The 23,927-nt window shown below is 44.1% G+C and overlaps 1 protein-coding gene across 1 annotated transcript in view; it reads right to left on the reverse strand.

Annotated features, from left to right (window-relative positions):
• Positions 1 to 1,355: 1,355 nt before the first annotated feature.
• Positions 1,356 to 23,927, reverse strand: part of Crtam (cytotoxic and regulatory T cell molecule) — a 28,897-nt gene continuing 6,325 nt past the window's right edge. The window contains exons 2-10 of the mRNA XM_048417398.3: positions 20,476 to 20,616; positions 18,583 to 18,735; positions 16,979 to 17,122; positions 15,445 to 15,606; positions 12,624 to 12,704; positions 9,326 to 9,409; positions 6,802 to 6,948; positions 4,180 to 4,269; positions 1,356 to 2,282 (exon numbers count right to left, since the gene is read on the reverse strand). Of these exons, the coding sequence (XP_048273355.3) occupies positions 2,152 to 2,282; positions 4,180 to 4,269; positions 6,802 to 6,948; positions 9,326 to 9,409; positions 12,624 to 12,704; positions 15,445 to 15,606; positions 16,979 to 17,122; positions 18,583 to 18,735; positions 20,476 to 20,616 (1,133 nt within the window). The 3' untranslated portion in view covers positions 1,356 to 2,151. The remainder of the gene's footprint in view (positions 2,283 to 4,179; positions 4,270 to 6,801; positions 6,949 to 9,325; positions 9,410 to 12,623; positions 12,705 to 15,444; positions 15,607 to 16,978; positions 17,123 to 18,582; positions 18,736 to 20,475; positions 20,617 to 23,927) is intronic.

The raw sequence follows: 23,927 nt of genomic DNA on the forward strand, positions 1-23,927 counted from the left end.
TGATTTCAGGGCTGGCGCAGGGAAAGTTTAAAGGTCAAGTATGAGAAAGTAAATGGTGCTCCTGAAGACAGGTGCATGTCAGCCAGAAGGACGCACATGCTGGTGCCCACAGTTTGACAGTGAAATTTGCAATAGATCAGTTTGGTAGTCACCGATAACAACTCGTTGAACAACAGAGTAGACCAGAGTCTAAGAAAGCACAGATCTAAAATAATAAGTGAAAAGCTCTAGAGTTTAATGAGGAAGACAACTTTAGCATAGTTTTGAAGCAATTCCTCGTAAGCTACTTAAAGAAGAGAGTAGGCTTGCAGTGTAGAACTCCAACAGTACCACGTGAGTCAACCAAAATGAGCGACGGAAATAAGTGGGATAAATAATGCTTGAGAAAGAAAACTCAGTGGGGTTCCTTGAGAATCCAATAAAAGTGTGAGTTGAACCTGATCTCAAAGAAGCCGAGGACAAAACCCAACTGAGGGCTGCTCTATAAAATAATTTCCCCGTGTTGCAAACACCCAGAACGTGAAAAGAAAAAAAAAGGTAGATAAATAATTCCAAACAGACAGAGGTGAAGATGAAGTAAACATCTAATTGGGACCTTCAGGACAGTTAGGGCAATTGGGAAAGCATAGTCACCGTTCTATCGCTGGGAAGAGACATCATGGCCAAGGCAATTCCTATTTTAAAAAAAAAGCCTTAATTGGAGGCCGGCTTACAGTTTTAGAGAATTAGTCCACCATCATCACTGTGGGAAGCAGACAGGCACGGTCCTGGAGCAGTAGTTGAGAGTTTTCCATCTTGATCTGCAGGCAGTGTGCCGAGAGAGTGAGACAGGGCCTCATGTGGGGTTTTGAAACAGTGACACACCTCCAGCAAGGCCACAACCTCCTAGTCTTTCCCAGACATTTCTGTTAACTGGGGACCAAGCATTCAAACATATGAGTCTAGGGTGGCCCTTCTCATTCAACCCACCACAACATCCAAGGACCATGAGTGGGAAGACAGCAATGCTGCTTTCTTGACGTAGGTGGTGATTTTGTGGTGGTGTGTGTCTTTGTTTGGGTACTCAGAGGGACTAAGGGGTAACGAGCAACAAGTTCATTCACTCTTAGAGAGGTGAGGAAGGTCCTTTGTGCTGCACATTCCCTTTTTGTAATCTTGTAAATGTTAAATATATATAAAAATGATCACAGGAGGGATCCCTGCAATAAAACATCCACGACATAGGTGTGTATATATCTGCTTGTGTTCATGGGTATGTGCAAGTGTATCTGAATGTGTCGTGAGTGTGCATGTGATATTTTCAAAATGTTTTTCTCAGACCCAAATAATAAGAAATGTCTCACAGTGCACCAGAGTTTGCTATGTCCTCTGAACTGTTTTTTTAATAGAAAAAAGAACTATCAATCATTTAAAACACAGAATCAAGAAGCACAACAACCTCTAGAAAGACACACTCTGTCTTTATGAAAGAAAAAGCCACTCATGAGTTTAACAATCTGTTAATTAAACTCATGGTTTTCTTCTGAACATACTTTCATCATGGTGTATTCAGGTTAAAAAGTTGTCTGCCAGGTTCCCTCACATAGTTAGCAAGGAAGCCTAAAGGAACTGGCAGCTGAATTCAGTCGTTGGGTTGCGAACTGTCGATCTCTGGGTCTTCATGTCCTTCACACGCTGTGACATCCTGTTTCTCCCTAGCGTCCATGTGACAGCTTCTGAGAGCCTGTCTTGAAAGCGGGCTTCTGGTATCTCAGGTCTTCTTTGGGTTCTTCTCATCCTTAAGTTCTTCTTGACCAGAAGAAAAGATTTTAAACCAATTTAAATAGTTCTATTACAACCTCATGTCTAAAAACTCTGTCTACTGCTTCCTTCGAGGTCAGCTGTTCGCTGGTCACACTGACCCTGATCCAAAAGACTTAGTAGAGATTTCCGGCTCTGAAGTAGTGTTAGTAATAATAGGTTCGGTCTATGTTTTTCTTTCAATGAGGAGTTCTCTGTTCATGGCTTGGTTCTCATGTTGCTGCCCTGGCTCAGTGACCACTGTCCTGAATGGTACTCAAAGGACATTTTTTTATGTGCCACAGTACTTATGTTCCTTTCCAGGGCCTTCTTCAGCTGCCCCGCAATCCCATCTTCTATGGCACAGTACACTTACACAATACTCTCTGGGACACGACTGTGCTGGCCCTCTAATTTCCAGTGTTGAGCATTCGCCTTCCTCTTTGGTTTGGCTCCCGAGTACAACCGTGTGATGTAGTTCATACAACGCTTAGACTGGGAAGCTGAAAGGAAAACACAAATCACAGATGAGTTTTGAGCAGCACTGCACCCACTTATTTGAAGCTTTTTGGAGGCCATGTGTTAGTTACTAAACCTAACCACCAATAATTTGGCATGTGTAAATGTTCTAAATAGTCATGTCTTAATTAAAAAGAAACAACTTTTTATGCTACATAAACAATATGCTAATCAACCTGAAATAAAATACATAGACATTTTTGCTACTTATCAACTGCAGAAAAAATGATACGTTGTCTTCAGCAAAACCACATACTAGACTATAACAAGGCTTGTGTGGAAAAATTAGGTTGGGGTAGAACTCTCAAAGCCTAGAGCTGGAGCTGGCCCAGACCAATCGTTTGAAAACATGAAACAATACAGCTGCAACATTGGGTTTGAGGCACGGAGGCAGGAGAATGGTGCTTCGTATCTTAAAGTCCACTTGATTTTATTGACAAGTCTCTAGAAGATCAAGCATGGTTTTGGGAGCTTCTGTTGTTTTCTGGGAGGGTGGAGTAGGGGGAAAGCACCAACAGACAGGCCAGGGCAAGAGGACTAATGAGCAAATGGGTTCTCTCTGACCACTTCCGGTCTGCCATGATGTGAACGGCCCTGCTCCACCGCACTCTTCCCACCACAGTGGGCTGAGACCTTTGAACATTAGCTAAAATAAGTCCTTCTTCCCTTAGTCTGTCAGGTGTTTGCCACAGCAGTGAAAAACCAAACCAAACCTGACTAGTACAGAAAGAAAACCCTTCTGCTTGTGAAGATGGCGAACTCCTGATGTCCCCATCTGCACAGAGAGTCCTGAGTGCAAGGGTCCATCCCATTTCCTTAAAACTGATCCATGAGGACATTTGCCTGTCTGGCATCTGGGGTGAGGGCTTTCCTTTCTCTGCTAAAGCTCATGATTCCCTTCCAGCTGTTTCACCTTTCCTTTTCCCTTGCCCAGGAAGAACACCACAGGCATCTACACAAAGCAACTGTTCCCATGACATCGCCTGCCCCCTGTCCCAGCCCAAGGGACGGTAGATGGTTTCCACGCATTTCCCCACCATCTGGTCACCGTGTCTCTTTCCCCATCATGTGGTCACCATGCCCCTTTCCTATCTATCTTCTGGTTACCATGTCTTTTTCCTACAAGAAACCTAGTCTCTCTATATCACACCTTGGAAGGCCAAAATAAAACAAAAAGGCTCAGATGTCTTAAGAGACTGGATCCTGTAGAAGCCCTCCATCAAACAAACAGAACCAAACAGCAGAGGTCAGTACAGTCTATGTTTTTCTTTCAATGAGGAGTTCTCTGTTCATGGCTTGGTTCTCATACTGTTGCCCTGGCTCAGTGTGTAGACCCACACTCCCACCCACCACACCCAGACATTCTTCTTCCCCTTCAGGGTCTTTACCATCATTATTTTGCTTAAAGTATTGCAATAAAGCCATCCAAAAGACCCCAAATATTTCTCTTTGGATTAATTAAGCCTTGAATTCAGTTATTCAATGAACATTTACCAGACACTCCATTTGTGCCAGGCTCCACGACAAACTTCAAGGATGCAGAATGAATTCGGTTGTTTTCTGACTAACAGAATAAAGCTTAGGGTGGTGTGGAAAGTGCTTCATTGCCTGAGGCTCTGTGTGCGATGCTGCACAGTTCAGGCCACACAGTGAGCCTGAGTGTGACAGCGGAGCCAGAGCCAGGCTTTCTAGAGTGGAGGATCTTCTACTACATGAATTAACCACCATTTATTTTTAAAGATAAATTTCCTTAAATACCATAAATCAAATGAAAATTTATCAGATCAAATCAAATTTTGATTCTATTCCCCTCCCACTTTCCCTATGGTGACTCATGAATGAACCTCATCACTCAAATGTCAGGTCATACAGGGGACTTACTCTGGCTGCTATTCTCTTGGGAAGAAGATGTCTCTTCATTGTTGGATCTTGACCTGTAACTTTCTAGAGTTTGCTCTGAAATTTCACTTTCTGTAAGAAAAGAAGATTCCATTACTAATTTCTGACACTGCAGACATCGTCAGAAATGGCTACTTGAAGAAGATAGCAGCCTGGCCACTGTCGGCCTGTCATGGCCTCCTGCGCCTCATGGATTCATTAGTGCAATCTTACAGCACTTTCAGGTCTCCCAGGGGCACTGGAAGAGGTGAAGTCAATTGACAGCAGAACAGAAGCAAGCACTGCCCTTCAGAAAGGAACAACTGCAGCACCCTAAGAGAATGATGGTGACCAATCATTAATAGACCTTGAAATAATACCATGCCTACCATGCCATTTGCCTACTGCTTAAATGAAGCATCAGACTCTACCTCTCAATATATATAAAAAAGATAATTTGACATATATATATATATATATATGTCAAATTATCTTTTTTTTTAAGACAGGGTTGCTCTGTAACTTTTGGAGTCTGTTCTGGAACTAACTCTTGTAGACCAGGTTGGCTTTGAACTCACAGAGATCCGCCTGCCTCTGCCACCTGAGTGCTAGGATTAAGGGTGTGCACTACCACCACCTGGCTGGTTGATTTAGTTAGCAGACAAAATGTTGGGTTTTCATTATGATCTTTTCATGCATATTGTGGCGATTTGAATAAGAATGACCTGCAGAGGCTCATATACTTGAATGCTTGTCATCCGGGAGCGGAACTATTTGGGAAGGATTAGGACATGTGACTCTGTTGGAGGAGGTGTGTCACTAGGAGTACGCTTTGAAATGTCAAATACACCAGGCCCAGCGTCTCTATCTCTACCTGCCAATCAAGATGCAGAATTCTCAGCTACTTCTCCAGCATGCTGCCACACTCCCCACTATGATGATAATGGACTTGCCCTCTGAAACTGTAAGTCAGTCCCCAGTTAAATGTTTTCTTCTGTAAGTTGCATTGGTCATGGTATCTCTTCACAGCAATAGAAAAATAACCAAGATACATATGCATCATTGAAGTTTTCTCTTGTTTTCCTCCCACATCACTCTATTGCCACCCTCCCCAGACCTCTTCTCCCCTCTCACTGTTCCTCCCCAGTCTTCCTTCTGCTTTCATGTCGTGTATATTGACTGCATGTGAGGGAAAGCATGTGCTATTCATCTTCCCCTCGTTACCTTCTCTTAATTACCCCTTTGGGCTCATCCCTAATGAGTTATGACTTCATCTTTCTAGGTAAGCTCATACTAAGCTATCAGGAGTGATGCTTTTAAGTCCGAGATATTCAAAGATGCAGGACCTTGAGTTGGTATAAAGAATTTTCTGTCACCAGAGTCCTTGGGCCGTGTGTGACTACATCAGCTTTGCCATCATTTAAAGTACGCCAGCCACCACAGTCCAAAAGGGGAGATGTTAATTTCACAATATATTTTAGTTAACTGGCATATTACGTTTGAGTTTGAGTGTATGTATTGATTTTTCAAACTTGGGTAGTTTTATCTTTATAGCATATCTTGACAGAGACTCAAGACATGTCAGGGACTAGATGATCATCTTGTGGCTGCTGAAACAGACAGCATAGTGCTAGACAATTAGTCGAAATTGAGGAGAGAATTTCTTTTAGGTTAGTTTTTAAGTTTTTGATTTGTATTGTAATGCATTGTGATCATATTTACCCCCATTACCTTTTCTCATGCGTCTCCCCCTTCAGCTGACCCTCATCTTTTTCCCAACTCATCCCCGCATCACCATGTCTTTTTGTGCATTTGCTGCTCCTATGCAGGTGGTCACAGCTGCTATGTGTTCATGATGCCAACAGCCCTGTCACACCCAGAAGGCAGCCCTTCATGGCACCCCTCCGCATTCTCCAGCTTTAACAGTCTTCACACCCTCACGAAGAGGGGCTCTAATCCTACATTTGTTTATGAAATGAGGTTATGAACTTCTCCTGAATAACTTCAAAAGTCCTGTCAAGCTCTGTTATGTGTTGAGTACATGCATTTTAATAGGTATCTTCTACACTAGATATTTTTATTTTTATTTATTTATTACTATGGTATCATTATGATTGCTATTGTTTTGGTTTAATGGCAACCTTTCCATCAGAATGCTTGGAGAGAACGGCTGGTGTCTTATGGATGAGTGAAGCTGAGTGCATTCTTGCAAAATATGAACGTCATTAGATGTTTATCTATAACTAGAACATAAGGAGACCAGGGATCGCCTGTCCTGTAGACTCACATAGCCCTAGCACTGGGAACAGTTCCTGGCATGTAGCGGGCACTCAGTGAAGGCTCACTGAGTGAGCGGATGAATTGGCTCAACATTTTGTCAACAAGAGCATCTACAGCTCGGCACCAGCTCCCACAGCTACTTTAGCTTCTCTGTCTGACACTTTTCAAACACATTCCCTGCAGATCCATAGCCCACGTTTGGGAGAAAACAAATGACTGCTTATTTGAGCGATTCCCCTTCCTGGGCAGCTTGTACAGCAGCTAAGAGAGGGGATTTGATTGACAGATTGCCCCTAGCTAGCCGTTGGGCTCTTGCGGACCTTGCCGGGTTCTCTGCCAACTCACCCTTCTTCCATATCACGTGTGCTTTACGGAGCTTCATGATGAAGAGCTGAACAATGATGAAGAGGATGAAGATGAGGAAGGACACCAGCGTGAGCAGCAGGATGCCACTCTTCCTCCTCTCCAGGCCTGCATACTGAGCACTGGCTTCTGTGAGGAGAATGACAGGGCGTCAGGCAGTTTAGGTTCTGATCACTGTGGAATGTGGTGCTTAGTCTTCCTTGACTTCCCCACCGTTACAGACTATACTCTGGGACTATAAGCTGAATAAATGGGTTCTCCCTCAAACAGCTTTTGGGGGAACATTTTATCACAGCAAAGGGGAATGTAGCCAGGACAAAGAGGATATACTGCACTCCCCCAGCTCAGCTCAACTCAGGAGGTGGGTCAGATTTACTCCAGAAGTCATGCACTGCATGCTTTTCAGTTCTCTGAGACAAGCAAATGGGCAACAGAGACAGATCAATCCCATGGACCAGTGTGTTATTTTCTAAATTACTTAGATATTTAGTTCTTTTTTAATTTCTAGAGAAAGCGGACTTAGGTTACAGTCTGGGCATTTTAGTAGCTATGAGGAATGCTTGTTCAACACAATGTAGTTCAGTAGCACAGGAGAATTAAGGGGTTTGGAAAAAACTATCCAAGTAAAACAAAAGGCCTTGTCTAGGCTAAATATGGCCCTTGTAAAGACGTTAGGAGATACGTTTGATGAGCTCTTAAAATCCTTCTAAACTAGTCTGTAATTTTGCCAGATATCCTTCATCTCAGCCAACAAGCCCAGAATTAAGGAATGGTGACTATGTGAAGAACACAGACTTGAACCTGCCTAGGACATAATCCTTATGCCTTAGGGGATCATTTTTTCTTTATAAAAATAAATACATTGAAAAGGCAAACAGAAGTAAGATACACTAACTCTCAGAAACGTGGGTGTGTATTTATAGAATAGTGTGTTTAAGAATTCAGAGATAAGTGGGGACCCCCAAGGTTGCATGCACTGGAAAAGCTTCCCGTAGACACCAGTTTTGGGAGAGAAGTAAGACACTTTAGGTGAAGCTCCTGCTGCTATGGAGTATTAAGAACCAATAGGACAGGGATGCTGAACAGGATAAAGCCTTCAGAGCATCCTGTGTCTTGCAGGCTTTCTTAAAGCAGGGCTGCAGGAGTATGCAGCAGAGTGCACCTTGTCCAGCTGGAGAACTTGCTTTGCATGTTATAGACTATTTGGGAAGCCAGAAGGGTTCTCAGTACACAAGTGGGAAGGGCACAAGGGTATGTTTCCATGATGCTAAGCCTGGACCAGAAGAGGAAGAGCTAAAGTCACAAGATGATAAGGGCTTATAGTAAGGGTGTAACTATGATCATAGACAAAACACGTGGAAGAGAACTCATGTGCCATCAGTGGCTACATGTGTGTGCATATGTACATGCATCTAGCTCTGTATCAGCATAGAGAAATGAAGGGTTGGGGTATGCAATGCTTTGAACAAGCTATTTGGGGAAAAAGATGCCACTTGGATTTTTTTTACATTGTTGAGCTTAGGAGAGAAGACATTTGACTAAAGACATGGAAAAAAATGGAATGAAAGGGCTGGTGAGAGGGCTCAGCAGGTAAGGATGCTTGCTGCCAAGTCCAATGACCTGAGTCTAACCCTGGAATCTACACAGTGGAAGGGAAGAATCAACCATGCATGTTGTCTTCTGACCTCCACATGTGTGGCATTGTCCTCTGAAACAAATAATTAACAGACTAAACAAACAGATAAATGAACAAACAAGTAACTGTGTAATAAACTTTAAAGAAAAAGGACCATGGGTCGGAATTGAGACTGATGTTCAGAGGGACACTCTTTAAGAAGTATGGGATTCTTCTCTGTATAGGCAGCAGGAAACAGCTCAGGAGCTAGTGAACTTTCTATGGACTAGGGAAAGCTGGGCAGGGACTATAACTCAGTGGTCAATGCTTGCCTAGCATGTGTGAAATCTTCGGTTTAACCCCTGAATGCTGAAGTTTAAACAGAGACAAGGTGAAGCAGTGAAATCAAGAACACCCACACTTAGGAATTCAGAAAGGGGGTTGAAGAAATGCTTAGCAGTGAACTGCTCTTCTTAAGAACTGGCTGCTCTTCTGGAGGACCTGGGTTGGACTCCCTGTGCCCACAGCTATTGGTAAATTCAGTTTCAGGGGATCTAGTGCCTTCCTCTAGCCTCTGTGGGCACCAGGCACACATGTGGTGCACATATAAACATGCAGGCCAACACTCGTACCCATTAAGAAAGAAATCCTTTTAAAACAAAAGAGCCCAGAAGAAGTAGAGTTAGTTAGCTGATGTGGAGATGCAGTGGAGAGCAAAAGTAACAGGACTAGGCAGTAGGATAAGGAAGTCAAGGGACAACTAAGGATGGGGCAGGGGAGTGATTGACTCGTTATATGGGTAGAAAGGTAACGGAAAACAAGACCACTAGACATATAGCTCAGAGGTCAGAACATCAAACATCTGTTCTAAGCCCAGTGGGTAACACTCACCAGTGGTCAAGTCAGGGTCTTGAGTGGCATGCTTTTTCTCTTTCTTGTCAGTCTCTTCTAAACTGGAATTTTCCATCACTGAGACTAAGGTGAAAGTAAGACATGACATATACATAGATCACATATATGTGACTTATCTTATAATGGCACTGGCTTGACTGTCCCTCTAATCCTCATGCTGACATTTATTCGCCATGTAATGGTGTGGGTGTGTGGGCCTTTAAGAGGAGTTTAGGTTCAGAAGGGTCCATCCACATAAAAGGAATAATGCTACGATAGAGAACAAGTTCCTTTTAAAATATATCTATTTTCTATGAATGGGTATTTTGTGTGAATGCATGTCTGTGCTCTACAGTGAGTGTCAAGTATTCAAGGAGGCCAAGAGAGGGCATCAGACACCCTGGAGTTATAGATGGTTGTAAGTAACCACATGCATTCTGGGAATTGAATCTGCTTTTTCTAGAAGAGCATCCAGTGTTTTTAGCCACAGAGTCATTTCTCCAGCCCTGACAAAGTTCATTTTAAGGAAGCAGCTTTGTGCCTCTTGCTCTCTCTTGGAAATACCAGACAGGTCCTTGCTGGCTGTGGCTCCTTAGTAAACAGACCTCAATTTTGGGTCACTTTCTCCTTCATTTTCCAACTCGCCCTGACTGGCCTGGAATTCAGTATGTAGACCAGATTGGCCTTGAATTCACAGAGATCTTCCTGCCTCTGCTTCTGGATTTAAAAGTGTGTGCCTGACCTCTATCTTATCTTTTGAGACGGGTTCTCTCTCACTGAACTTTCTAGACTAGCTGGTCAGCGAGCCCTGAGGAAATGTCCATCTCTGCTTCCCCAACGCTGAGATTAACATGGGCTGCAGGACTGCATACGGCTAAGGATCTGAACTCGGGTTCTCATACTTGTGCAGAATATGCTTTATCCACTGGGCCAATGCGCTAGCCTCCGTGATAGGTTGTTCCCCACTATAGTTACCCTACCATACTGCAGAACACGACAACTTACTCCCCATCTCCAACCATCCATCGGCACTCAGCCAACCTCTCCCCTTTTGCCCTCCCTCCCCTCTGAGTTTCAATCACTAATAATCTCAGTTCTATTTGCTTTCACTTTTGGGTCAACATTTTTAACTTTCACATATGAGAAAGAACATACAGCCTTTCTCTTCCTGGGTCTGCCTTATTTTGCTTCGAAGCACCAGTTTCTCACAAAAATAGTCACAAATGGCCGCAGCCTGCTTTGTCTTACTTGTAAAGGCATCCCTTTATTAACACTTCACGTGCATCGGGCACTGCACGTGGTGTGTGATGTCTCCCCTCAGCTCCGAAAGAACAGGTTTCGAGCAGTTAGCAAAGGGCCTAGTCCTGAAGCAGCGGAGTAGCAGAGGCAACCAGGGAATTCCCAGTTTGTTTTTTAACTGGGGAACCTAACCCAAAGTCATTATTTCAGGCTTCCTTCCTGAGAGGGAACAATCAGGGAGGAGGTCCACGGGATGCTCCAAGAGAATCACTGGACGATGGGGGCCTCTGGGCCTTCTGGAGAAACTTGGGTAGGAATGCAGAGGACAAAGCTTCTAGGGCAGCGCTAGAGTCTCAGCGCCAGTCAAAAGTCCAGATGCTTCTCTTTTAGAAACAGGTCGAGCTGTGAGGCTTTGGAAGATGAACTGGAACAATAAGAGGGCTTTTCTGCAGTTTGGTTGCCTATGCTTCTAATTCCCTCTTCCTTGGCTGCAGTATTTTATCAGCCCATTGCACAGCGCCACTATGTGGCCCCAAGGGGAATAAAGCCTCCAGCTCTTAAATAGATATTATTAACAGTAATAAAATTGCAGAAATTGAAAGCCGAAAAGAATTTCAGAGACCATGTCTCTTAAACCCTAGGTTGTATACGAAAATGCAGAGCAGAAAATTGAGTTGTTCAGTAGTGGTGCCAGGCAATTTACAAACAACCGGATTCTAAACACGTTTACAAATATTGAATTATTAAAGGAAGGATGTGGTTGCCTTGCTTCATAATGTTTTCAATTTCCACTACTCTTCAAAAAAACCTCTGTGTGGTACATATTGTATTTTTCAGTGTTTAAAACCCCAAACATTTACTTTTCAGTATTATTCAGGACATGGCATTTTAAAAAATATGATCTCATACTGAACACTAGGAACAGGATAATGACTCAAAAACAGTACCTTCCCAGATGGAATTATTATAGAGAACATGCAGGAATGCATACTCTCCTGAGGGAGGCTAAGCATCCTGCTCAAGACACCAGGAAACTCACTCACTAGTTCGTTCGTTCGTTCATTCATTCATTCATTCATTCATTCAATCGCATGTCCTTTTACTGTGCCGTTTCTGAGTAATACTCACTATTGGCAGATACGATGCTGTATAAAGCTAAATGAATTATATGATAATTTCTCCCAAGTTAACTAGCTGATCCATTATCTAAAATACAAGACTTTCTAATTTCTTCCTGTAGCTCCATCCTGTTGAAAGTGACCCGTGTTCTCACAGCCAAGTAACCGACAGATGTGCCTACAAAGGTCATTGCTGTTGACTGTACTCCTTTCCCCACCTCCTGCTTCTTCTCTCTCTGTGGGTGGGAAATCTTTGTGTTTGTGATGCTGTACATAGAAAACCAAGAGCAAGTCTCCGACATGACTTCAGCTCTGTCTTTATCAAAACGGGAATTCACATGTCACGGTCATGTGTGTGCCTGTGTGATATGTAAGTGCCTTGAGCCAAATATCTTTGAGCTCAAAAGGCCCAGTGACACAAGCACATAACATGAGAATTCTCGACTTGACTTTATCCCAGGCCACCACAAAACTGCGACCAGTTGGAGGGGGGTCTATGTGGTCTTACCAAAAATAAAAATAGAGGGCTAGGGAGATGGTTTAGTGGGCAAAGCGTGGACCATGCAAACATGGGAGCTCGAGTTCTGTTTCTCACAACTCACATAAATCTCATGCACAGAGCCCCGGCCTACAGCTCCAGACTGGGAGGTAGAGGCAGGAGGATTCTGACAGGTTTGCGAAATGCTGAGCTACGGGTTCAATGAGAACCCTTGTTTCAAAAACCAATCAATTAATCACTCAGAAACAGGCAGAAGGAGTGATAAATTCTTACATTAACCTCTGGTTTCCACACATGTATGTACGAGTGAGCACACCACATGGGTACACACATACACGCCACACACATATACAAGTCTTAAAAGTATTCTTTCAATGTAGACTAAACATGTGCATCTCCGACCAGGCATTTCTTTTAATGCGTCAGTGATTTTGAGACTTACCCATACTTGTGGGCTCCTGGGGGGTTTGAGAGGCGAGAGAGCTCTGCTCGGGGGCATCAGAAGCTGTTTCTTGATCTGCAACTAAAAAGGGGGAAAAACAAAATTCTGCAACCACTGAGATCAGCCTTAGCCACATCTCGCTCAAGATTATGGTGCACAGAGCCTGGCTGCTACCCACTTCTGGGGGCTGTGCCGAAACGCAGAGCCCCAACTCTGTGATTTGAATCTGTACCCCGCTGCTTGCCCATCTGCTAGGTGACCTGGCTGAGAGTACAGCATACTGGGACCCCTGTGTGCAAGGACATTTGGCAGTCGCTGGCAAAGGGCATTTGCTGTGTCCTTCTGCACACACCTGTCTATCAGTTGCTCTGTTTGTCCATCTGCATGTAGATATTTTCCTATTTCAATGGGGGAATATACTTCCATCTCAATGATCCATTTCACCGGTTGCAGAGCGAGCTAAATCTCAGTGCTATTATCAGCATATTCCTCAGTGACATGAGCAAGATGTTTAATTTATCCAGCCCTGAAGATTTTTCCTTTTGTGTGAAATACAGTTGCTGGCTTTTTCTGTGTGTGTGTGTGTGTGTGTGTGTGTGTGTGTATGTGCGCACATGCACGCGCACGCATGCACACAGTAGTAATTCCATTCACATAAGGTAATTAGTACAATGCCTGTTACTAAGAAGACACTCACTAAATGTTGCTGTCTGTGGATCAGTCCAGAGAGACAGCTTGGACCATTCTCATCAGTCAATGAGAAGGCTGGCATCCAGGAAGACTGTAAATGCGTAAGCATGTAACTGTGCCTATCAACGACAATATGTGACAGATGGGTATTGTCTCCTGAAGTTTATGGATACTTCTCAGTATTCATTTAATCAAAGAATTCTCTGTGGTTTAAAATTGCTATTTTAATATGCTATTAAACATATGTAATTTTTAAATAGGTATTAAAAAAACCTTGAATTTTAGGTGAAATCTTTGAGGAAAGCAAGAAGAGTTACAGCAAAACCATTAGAGAAATAATATTTCAGAAGTTCCATTTACCCATGGTGATACAGTTTTGCTTGTTTGTTTCTTGAGACAGTATTGCTATATATTAGATTTAGTTGGCCTGGAACTTGCCATGTAGACCAGGCTGGTCTCAAATATCTAATGATTCTCTTGCTGAATTATTGTATTTTTATTTCAAGCAAGATGACTTGGTAGAAATAACAAAACGCAGAAACTGCTGAGAACTGCATTATTTTCTATTAAACTGGGCATTGAAAATATTTAAAAATAAAAAACAGCCTTTTTCTCATGTAAGTTTGTAACATTTTTTCATAAAACTGTGCAATGTTTATCAGCATATTGCAGATTTATTATTTTAAAGTAACCACCATTTTTTAAATTTCTCAGTTTTAACTACTAATAGGTAAATATTAACAGAGACAATCCCAGCCTATAAAAGTTCTTTGTTATTTTTAGGAGTGTGAAAGGTGGGCTGGGGGTGATGACTCGGTGTGTGGAGGTAAAGTGCCTGCTACATCAGTGTGGGGACCTGAGTTAGCATCCCTGGCACCCAGGTACAAGCCAGAACAGCACAAGCCTGTGCTCCCTGCACTCCAGGGCAGAGACCAGGGGACCCACATAGCTCACTGGCCAGTCAGTCTCCAACCAGTGACCCCAGGTTCTGTCACTGTCTCAGAAAGTAAGATTAGATAGTGACTGATTAGATACACTCATACACTCACATACACTCACCAACACCTGCACTGGCATACCATTCACACGCACACACACACACACACACGCACACACACACACGCATGCACACGTGCACACACACACACACACACACACGCGTGCACACGTGCACACACACACACACACATACACACACACACACACACCCCTGAGTGTGGAAGGCAGTTGCATTAAAGATGTTTAAGAACTGTGGCTCCACGCATAAAACCCCACTCCCACATTAGTGATAGGAACGAAATGCTTCTCATTTGCAATCCCAACCCGAGGAAGTCAATCAATCCCCAGAGAATTTAACCAGTCTTCTTGCCCTGCTGTCCAGAATCACTACGTATTCTTAGATATGACACATTCCTAGACAACTCTTATGTTCCCTGCATCCCACCCAGAGGACTGTGTAGACGAAAGGCCTCAGAATGCTTACTTGTAAGTGTGCTTTAAAGCATTCCCTACTAGTAAGCTTTTTTTAAAAAAATTGATTGTGGGAACAAAATATTTGTACTATCTCTGTGGCTTATCAAAGGAAAAAGATAATAAGCAAATAGAAGCCACTGATTGCTGATACTAATGACCCACTTGAATATTTGCTGGCGATCTGGAATGGTTCTAGATAGACGATAGGTAGCCAGGATGGCTATTATTGGTTGTCAACTTGGTGCCCTTGGGAAGAGGGAGCATCATTTGAAGAATTCCTTCCATTGGATTGGCCTGCAGGCATGTCTATGGGGCATTGTTTTGATTGATGACCGATGTGGGAAGGTTTAACCAAGGGATGAGCAGTGCTACCTCTTGATGATTGGTCCTGGGTTCTCTAAGAAAGCAGACTGAGCAAGCCATGAGGACAAACCAGTAAGCAGCTCTCCTCCATGGCCTCTGCTTCAGTCCCCGTCTCCTGGCACCCGCCTTGAGTTACCTCGATGCTAGAATGTGAGCTGAACTGTAGGATGAACGCAGCCCTTTCTTCTGTTAGGTTGTTTTTGGTCAATGTTTTAGCGTAGCAACAAGGAAGCAAGCGAGGACAATAAAGAAACATTAAGCCAAATTAAAGAGCTAAGAAAAACGTCCTTCTTACCCAAATCTTCGAATTGGAAGGGAGCCACCAGCTTCCTTCCTTCCAGGCCCTTGTGCCGGATAATGCAGTGCACCGTGGAGTTCTTGCTGTACGTGTGGACCACGAGTGTGCTGGTGGTGTTGCAGGTTTTCCCATCAGTTTCAAATTCGTGGTGGAGTCCGCCTACACAACAGTTTGAAGAGGCGGGAAAGATGGTGAGTCTAACAACCAGGCAGCTGCGGGTTGGGCATGGGCCGAAAGACAAGCAGCATGCTGGGAGCAAGGGAGAGCGGGTACGTTCCTACGGAGCCTTTGTCCTGGGGCAGAGAGCAAAGCCCACCATGGTTACACAAGAGGGGTCACTTACTGTCACAGGGCACGGAGCCCCGAGAGCACATGAAGTTAATTAATGAAGGAGTTCTATGATGAAGTAGATTCTGCTGGACAGGAAGACGGACCTGAGACTTAAGCCTTTTCTATCTAGCACCCCATTTAGCCCTCGGCTTCCTTGCCAGTGCACAGTCCCTTAAGGACAGACGATTGTACAGTTAGCAAAAGCAGCAGCTACTGAAAGGTCAGCCAACACTGTGTGCTTTCCCCAAGACTACAGTTATCTTGCTTAAAACAAAGGTACAAGGTAGGTTCTTTATTCTTACAGTATCAAAGACGTTTTCAATGTAGGGCTCACTCAGTAGTTCAAACTGACCTGGGACTCACTATGTATGTAGCTCGGTCTTGCTTCAAACACACAATCCTCTTGCCCCAGCCTTCCAGGTGCTGGGATTACATGTATGAGCCATGCCACCTGTCTATCATAACTTTTTCATCTGTTTCTGTATGTGCAACACTGTATCCACATATAAAGAAGGCATTTAGTTAGAGACACTCCCTGACTGAGGATGCCGCAGCTTGGGATTTCTCAACCTTAGAATGTATAGACTCACATCCACACACACTCGGAGGTACAGGCAATTGTTCTTTGTTTTAGCTGCCTTCATCATAGAGTTGAATAAAATACATGCATAGCTCAGACTTTTTTTTTTTAATGAAATATGCTTTGTGATAGATGATTTTGACGAGAAGTAGGGTAATGCAAGTGCTCAAAGTATGTCTGAGGTTGAGGAGGTTGTTTGGCGTTTGGTGAACTGAAGCATAAAGATTCTCACTAAGAGACTTCAGCCTGTGGTGGGGTTTCTTGGGACACAGTCTCTTGATAAAGTGACTAGCATGTGTACACACACTATGATAAGTTTCCAATTTCATGACCCTGTAAAAAGTCATGCTCCGTGTTACATCACTTAATTTAGGGAATTTTGTCATTTTTAAGACGTCTTATAAATAACTCATTTTATATTTTTACTCTGATTTTTTAAAGATTTGTGATTTGAGATTAGCCTGTCATCGTTAGACAAAGAATTGATAGTTATGAGGCCGAGTTCTCTGGAGCTGTCTTTGGGCACCTATCACCACCAGAGGGCGCCATAACATTTAAAAAAATATCTTGGAAATTGAAGCAAGAAAGAAAACAAAGAAACCTTTCTCTCCACCTACTTACCATAGACCTCCAGACCACTCCCCAGCAGCCAGGTGACTTGCGAAGGGGGCTTGTTCCTCTCTGTGGAGCATTTCAGTACAACATGTTTGTCTCCGTTCTGCTGTCTGACAACCAAAGCTTCCACAGTTGGCCTGAAAGGCGTCACTAGAAGAAAATGGAGTTTTCTGTGCTGAACTAGCGGCAGGTGTGTCTAGGGGCACAGGTGCGTCTGTGGGCACAGGTGTGTAGAGGCCAGCGGTAGATGTCATCCTCACTCTTTGATCACAGTCTGTCACTGGATCTGGAGCTCATGGATGCAGCTAGGCTGGCGGGCTAATGAGCTGCAGGGAGGGACCTGTCTCTTCATCAGTACTGGAGTTAGAGATGCCTGTGCCCAGCTTTTATGTGGGTAGTGAACATCCCAACCCAGTTTGTCAGGCTTGCATAGCAAGCACTCTCCCGAGTGACAGGATCTCCATCCACTTGGTCTGCATAGGTTTGGCAAAGCACATCACCAGTGACTCTTCACCTGGAATTGCTGTAGGGATAATTATGTAATTCCTGGCTACATTTCTTGTTTAACTTTCTCCAGAATCCTGCCATTTTATGCTTTCAAAGAACCAGGCTGGCTGTAGTCAGAATGTTTGTTTCTGAGCATGTGGTCAATTCCCGAGAATTCCCAAAGAGACATCGTCAGGAAGGCAGACTGAATGTGATGTAATGCCACAGGCTTAGTTGCTAGCACATTAGGGAGAGACCCGACTTTAGCCCCGTCTCTGTCACTGGCTAGCTGTAGAAACAGACTAGCCCTCCAACGTCTTGGTATGTCAGCTGTGACACAGAGACGTTGGCTTTTTAGCTCTAAACATTTGCAGGTCTGTGCAAATAGGGGGCAAAGCACCGTTCTTTTGCCCCTCCTCACATCAAAAGAACATTTCCTTTACCAGGGACCCACAGGTCTTTTTGTACTGCTGGCCTGGGAGTCATTTTCAGCTGAACTGACGTCTTCCTCCTTCCAATTCTACTTTTGCGTTTTTCTTTCATGGAGAACCACACTTGTAAGCATTTGTTGAATTTATTCAGATGTTGGGAAGGAATGGAACATCTGGGCAGGTTCCAGATGTGCTCCTTGTTGGTATCACAAAGATGGGAATGAGAGGCCCTTCAAAGAACTAATAAGCTGGCTGTGGACACAGTGGTTCTCAACCTGTGGGTCACGACCCCTTTGGGGGTTGACTGACCCTTTCCCAGGGGTCACCTATGACCATCAGAAAATACTAATGACAGTAGCAAAGAACTAATTCCTTCGAATTGTCCGCTGAGCCCCACGACACATGCCCTTCTTCAGGTATTTTTTTTTTTTTGCTTGTTTTCTGTTTTTTCTTTTTTCAAGACAGGGTTTCTTGGTGTAGCCCTAGCTGTCCTGGAACTCAATCTGTAGACCAGTATGGTCTTGAACTCACAGAGATCCTCCAGCCTCTGCCTCCAGAGTGCTGGGACAAAAGGTGTGCACCACCACCACCTGGCCTCAGATAATTTTTTTTAAATTAAAAAATAAATAAAAATGGTGCATTTTGTTCATCCCTGTATCACGCCCACGGGGAGTTACCCTGCTGGGAACATACCTAACACAATCACCTTCACATGCTTCGTCCTCACGGAGCTTCCGTACTGTAAGCACTTGTACACGCCTTCATCCTGCAGAGTTACATTGGGCATACGGATGGAGAGCTGTGTGGCCGAGTGGTGAAGAAGCTGGTATTTGGAGCCTTTTAAAGCTGGACAGGAGGGGAAAGAAGCTGGCATGAGGAAAAGATCACTCACGGAGTACCTGCCTCTGCCTCCCCAGTGCGGGGATTAAAGTGTGAAGTCAAGAAGGCGTCCGTGACTTCCATGAACAACGCTTGCCACAGCTTGCTGCTTAAACTTGATGTAGGCATGGTTTGCCCGGTCACAACAAATGTCAGCAATGGAAGATAGATACACCAGGTAAGCACCTTCAATTTTTAATCTGAAAAATGTTCATCATGATTTGAAGATTTCTGTGGATTTTAACTTAGTACTTCTAGGGATTTAATCAACAGTGCAAAAAAAAGCAAGGCCAAAAAGTTCTAACTAACAGGGAGAGTTCCTCTTGATTTGATTTTACATCCTGACCTGGAACTTTCATGGAAGGTCAAAGGTCACTGCGCAAAGCAGGGGCTCTGAAAAGAGCGATTTTGTTGATTTTCTCTTCAGTCTGTTAAAGGGGCTTAATGCACAATGTCTAAGCAGAATAAAACCTTGGGTAACGACCCAAGGGAACATCTCTCATCCGAAAGGATGGCTGGGCCTCTTGGGACCTGATGTCCCCTGAGAGAGCGCTCATCTCTGCTGACGCTGGAGTCAAGAGTTCTTTGCTGCAGGGGCTGCACTGTGAAGCGTGGGTTGTTGAGTGCATGCCTGGCCTCTACCTTCCAGACTCCTGAGCCCAGGAACCCCACTCCCTACTTGTAACATCCCCAACAATTCTCAGTCGTTGCCAAATGCCAACCAGAGTGCGAGATGACACCATCTGGAGAACCTTTGATGTGGATTAATGGGTTTTACTGCAAAAACCCCAGAAGGTCTTCCCATTCTCCAAAGAGAAACAAACAACTTCGTTTACCAGAACTATTCCCACCCAAAGTTCACTTCTTCACCACCTTTCTCAACCTGTACCTACTTAGTCTACTGGACTATTAACAGTGAGTGGTAAAGCTTACAACAATCTGTTTGGCTATTTTATATTCAACATATCAATTAAACGGTATTGACAAAGTGTATCTATTTTTTAGTGGATCTATTTGTGAATATATATGGAACTTGGCTGAATCCGATTTATCAAGTCCTTGACATCTAGGGGCATTAGAGATATCAAGTGGTCTCATTAGGAAAAAGATCTTGGGAAATTTCTGTCTGAGGTCTAAGCAGCGCCTGAAGTTTGTCCTTCTTTTTCTCCCTTAAGCATGCAGCACACACTTTCTGTGTGACATAAGAAAGGCAGGACTGTCCTCCTGACGAAAGTGCATGCCATCAATTTCCATTGCCTGGAAATCTTGGTGTTAAGCCCAACGGGGGAAGACAAGGTGCTAGGTAATGTGACTTTGCTGCTAGCTCTAGGCACGAGGTGATATGTCAGCTCTACAGGAGAGTCCACCAAGGCAGCCTGCTGTCCGCCTACGGCTGTGGTGTGGGTGTTTCCTGGTCAGTGAGAGTCACAAAGTGATGTGGGGGTGAGATGCAGGCATGGAAAGGTGCTTTGTAATTTGAGCCCCCTTTAACAGTCTTTCTGATGGGGTTTCCACTTCAGACTTCCTGTGCCCCCCCAAACCCGCCCTGTGTCAAATAACTTCAGAGGTGTAAATCACGTGATCCAGTGGGTGAGCCGAGCCCACCCTTTAGGTGACTCATATGGGTCTTTGTGCCACTAATCTGCCCCGGCTGGAAATCCCTTAGGTGGAGGTCTATCATTTTTGTTCCCTCCTCACCCCACTTACCAGGATGTTGGTTAAAAAAAATGGTGAACCCGGAAGGGGCCAGCCATTGGAGAGAGGCATTCTTCGCAGGAGAAGTGGCACAATTTAGGGTGAGTGTCGCGCCCTCCTTCACTGTGATGGTTTCCATGTTCAGAAGGGCTGCTGTGGATGCAGAGATGGGGCGGGTCAGACAGCACGCAGGTGTACATGAGGTGTGGTCGTCAGAGAACAACCCCAAGTACTCAATTTGTTCCTCTGCCAAGTGAGTCGCATGATTGAGGTTGTCAAACCTGGCAGCAAGTGCCCTGGTAGCAAAAGCCACTGCCCAGGCCCAGAGAAAAGAAGTCTGCTGTTCACGCTACAGTTGAGTGAACCCAGCAGGCTCAAGGTCATAGGTGACTGGAATCTGTACTCAGGGTGTGGACTTAGTCCACACCTCTGTAACTACATAGGTCTATCAGAGCGAGGAACTGCCAGAACTCTGGGCATCCACTCAATTTATAAAATGGATGATTTGCAAATTTGTGTGTTATATCAGCTGTGTATGAACCTGTGGGGGAGAAATTGCAGGTCCTGGTGTTGCTCAGTGACAAGGTGCTTCCTAGCAATGGAGAAGCCCTGCTTTGAATCCCCACCACACATGCATGCATGCCTGTGTGCACGCACATACTCACACACGCGCAAACACACACACACACACACACACACACACACACAATGAAGCTCTAGTGACTTGTTGGGGCAGTTGGTCACTGGGAGTTATGCAGATCCACCCCAGTTAGCTTCTCCCACAGAGGGACTTTCTCCAGCAAATGTATGAGTTTAATTTGCCCAAATCACAACCCTCCCCCAAGAATGATGAAGAATTGACTCTAAACAGTGACAATTTTATTGTCCCAGAAAGAACATAAAAGAAGAAAAAACTTTTTTCCTTTTTTTTTAAAAAACTGAATTGGCACATTCATCATCGCATCATCGTTCATTAGTTTTAAACTAAACTGTTTTTCCTTGGTATTAATGTAATTCTTACCCAGGAGGGTGTAAAAATTACCCAACTAGAAGAATTGCTACACCTATAAATTATGAATAGCAAATGCTTTACAGCCCTATCTTCAACCTAAAATTGAAGAAAGAAAAAAAGGAAGGAAGCTATTTCCTCCTGATAACACACACTGTGAAAAAAAATCTTTTTTGAAACAATGTCTCGTGTAGCCCAGATCCTCCTTGCACTCACTACATGGCCCAAGCTGGTCCTGAGCTCCTGGCCCTCCTGTCCCAGCCTCCCAAGTGCTGGAATTACAGACATGCACACTATACCCAGCCTCCTTGCGATCATTTTAAATATCAGGAACAATGCTTTGGGGGAGCTCTGGGGACGCACTAGGACAGCCTTTATTTTATTTGTTTATTTTATTTTTTTTGTGCATTCCATCTTTAGTCCTTAATTTCCATTTGGCTAAAGCAAGAATAACCCCGAGTCTGTGTGTGGTATTCATACTGCTTCTCATGGGAAAACGGTTTTAGTTCTAGCTGACAAACACCTGTACCATCAGCCAATGCAGAAAAAGAACAATGCGCCATTGTGAGGCTAGAGAGATGGCTTAGGCTGTAAAGAGCTTGCCGTGCAACCCGGGGAATCTGAGCTTGGACCCCAGCACCCAGTAAAAATATATATATAACAGGCACAGAGTAGTCACCTGCAATCCCAGTCCCGTGGAGCTGGGGACAGGAGAACCCCTGGGGCTTGCTGCCAGCCAATCTAGCATAATTCATGAGCTCCGGGTTCAAAGAGACAGCCTGTCTTAAAACAAAACAAAACAAAATAAAACAAAAAAAGTATAGAGTGATGTTGAATATACTCAACGTTTACCTCTGGCTTTCACAGACTTATACACACACGTCCACACATACCTGTGCACACATCTACTTAAATATGTACACACACACACACACACACACACACACACACACAAAGAGATCTGTGGAGCTGCAGGCACAGCTCCGATGGTGGAGTCTGTGCCTAGCGTGGCACAGGCCTTAGTCTCAATCACTAAGTAACTAAGTAATCAAGACATCCGTGTTTTCAAAAATAAGCAATGAGGCTGGCAGCCAGAATTCTGCTTGGGTCTCCTCATGGGAAATAATCTCATGCTCATGAATTAAAGAGAGTCAGCAGACTCCGACAACGTCGTTAGATTGTGATAAACTGCACTGTGGCTTTATAGCAAAGTGGAGGTACTATTCACCCTAAGCTCACTAGCAGTTGCTTTTGCTGCTGAGAACTTAATGTGTGTGGCTGCTGGTCAGACTGACCACGTCTGTTGGCACCAGAGACGGCTATGGGAAGATCTGCTACTGTGGGGCAGAGCTCGGCTGTGCCACCACTCCTTGCTTTGGGCTTTACTGTTCTTATTTTGGCTCCAAGTTTGATCCTGCAGCAGGAAATTGGTGTAGAAAAGAAGACTAGCCTATCACGAAGCCACAGGCCCACCCAGCTTTGCTTAAAATAATTTAAATATTACTTGGGATGCTAGGTCTGTCAGAGGGTGCAAGAGGAAGAGGCTGTGCGGAGTCCTGAGGGAGGAGCCTTCCGAGGAGGAGATGTGCACGCTCCTCGTCGGGCTGGTGGATGCTAAACAGTGAGTTTAGCTGTCTTCTCACTTTTCTTTTACCTAAGTTTGGAGTCCAACTTTCACCTGTCGTCAGAGCAACGAGGTGTGGGTTTTTGCTTTTGCTCACCACTTCCTCCCCGTCGATGCTAGCGATACACTGATGGCATTCTCATTCACCCTTAGCTTTGCTCATGCCCTGCATGGCATGTGCCAACTTCCTGCTTCACCCTGTCTGGTCTGCTTCACTCTCTCATCTGTAGATCAGCCCTATGTGGGACTCAGCAATGAGTGGCTGTAAGGTCTCACCGCCTCCTGTTTAGGTCGTGCTGACTGAGTGGATGACTGTCTTCTGGGCTTGGTTAGCTCAGTGACTGGATGCATGTAGCCATGAATGGCCATATGTTACAAGGCCACCTTTTGAGTCTTTTCTTATGGACTGTGTGGTTAGGAGATTTCGTTATGGTGCAAATGCATGAAGTACAGTTATTTTTACAGCGTTGGAACTGATCCAATGGACTTTTTTCTTCTTTTCTTGTCCTTTAAAAAGATGATTACAAGTATTTATTAATATAATAATATCTATTACCTATCTATCATCTATCTATCTATCTATCTATCTATCTATCTATCTATCTATCTATCTATCTATCTATCTATCTATCTATCTATCTATCTATCTATCATCTATCTACTACCTACCTACCTACCTATCCGCTGTGGAATATTCAACTATGGAAAGAGGTGTTACATTTGTTTATGCTGTGGAATATTACTTTAGCTGTGTAAAGGTGTGTTACCTTTGTTTATGCTACATTTGTTTAATTATGTAAAGATGTGTTACATTTGTTTCTCTTTGTCTGC

The sequence above is a fragment of the Myodes glareolus genome, chromosome 4, assembly GCF_982192425.1.
Source record: "Myodes glareolus chromosome 4, mMyoGla1.1, whole genome shotgun sequence".
NCBI classification, from domain to species: Eukaryota; Metazoa; Chordata; class Mammalia; order Rodentia; family Cricetidae; genus Myodes; species Myodes glareolus.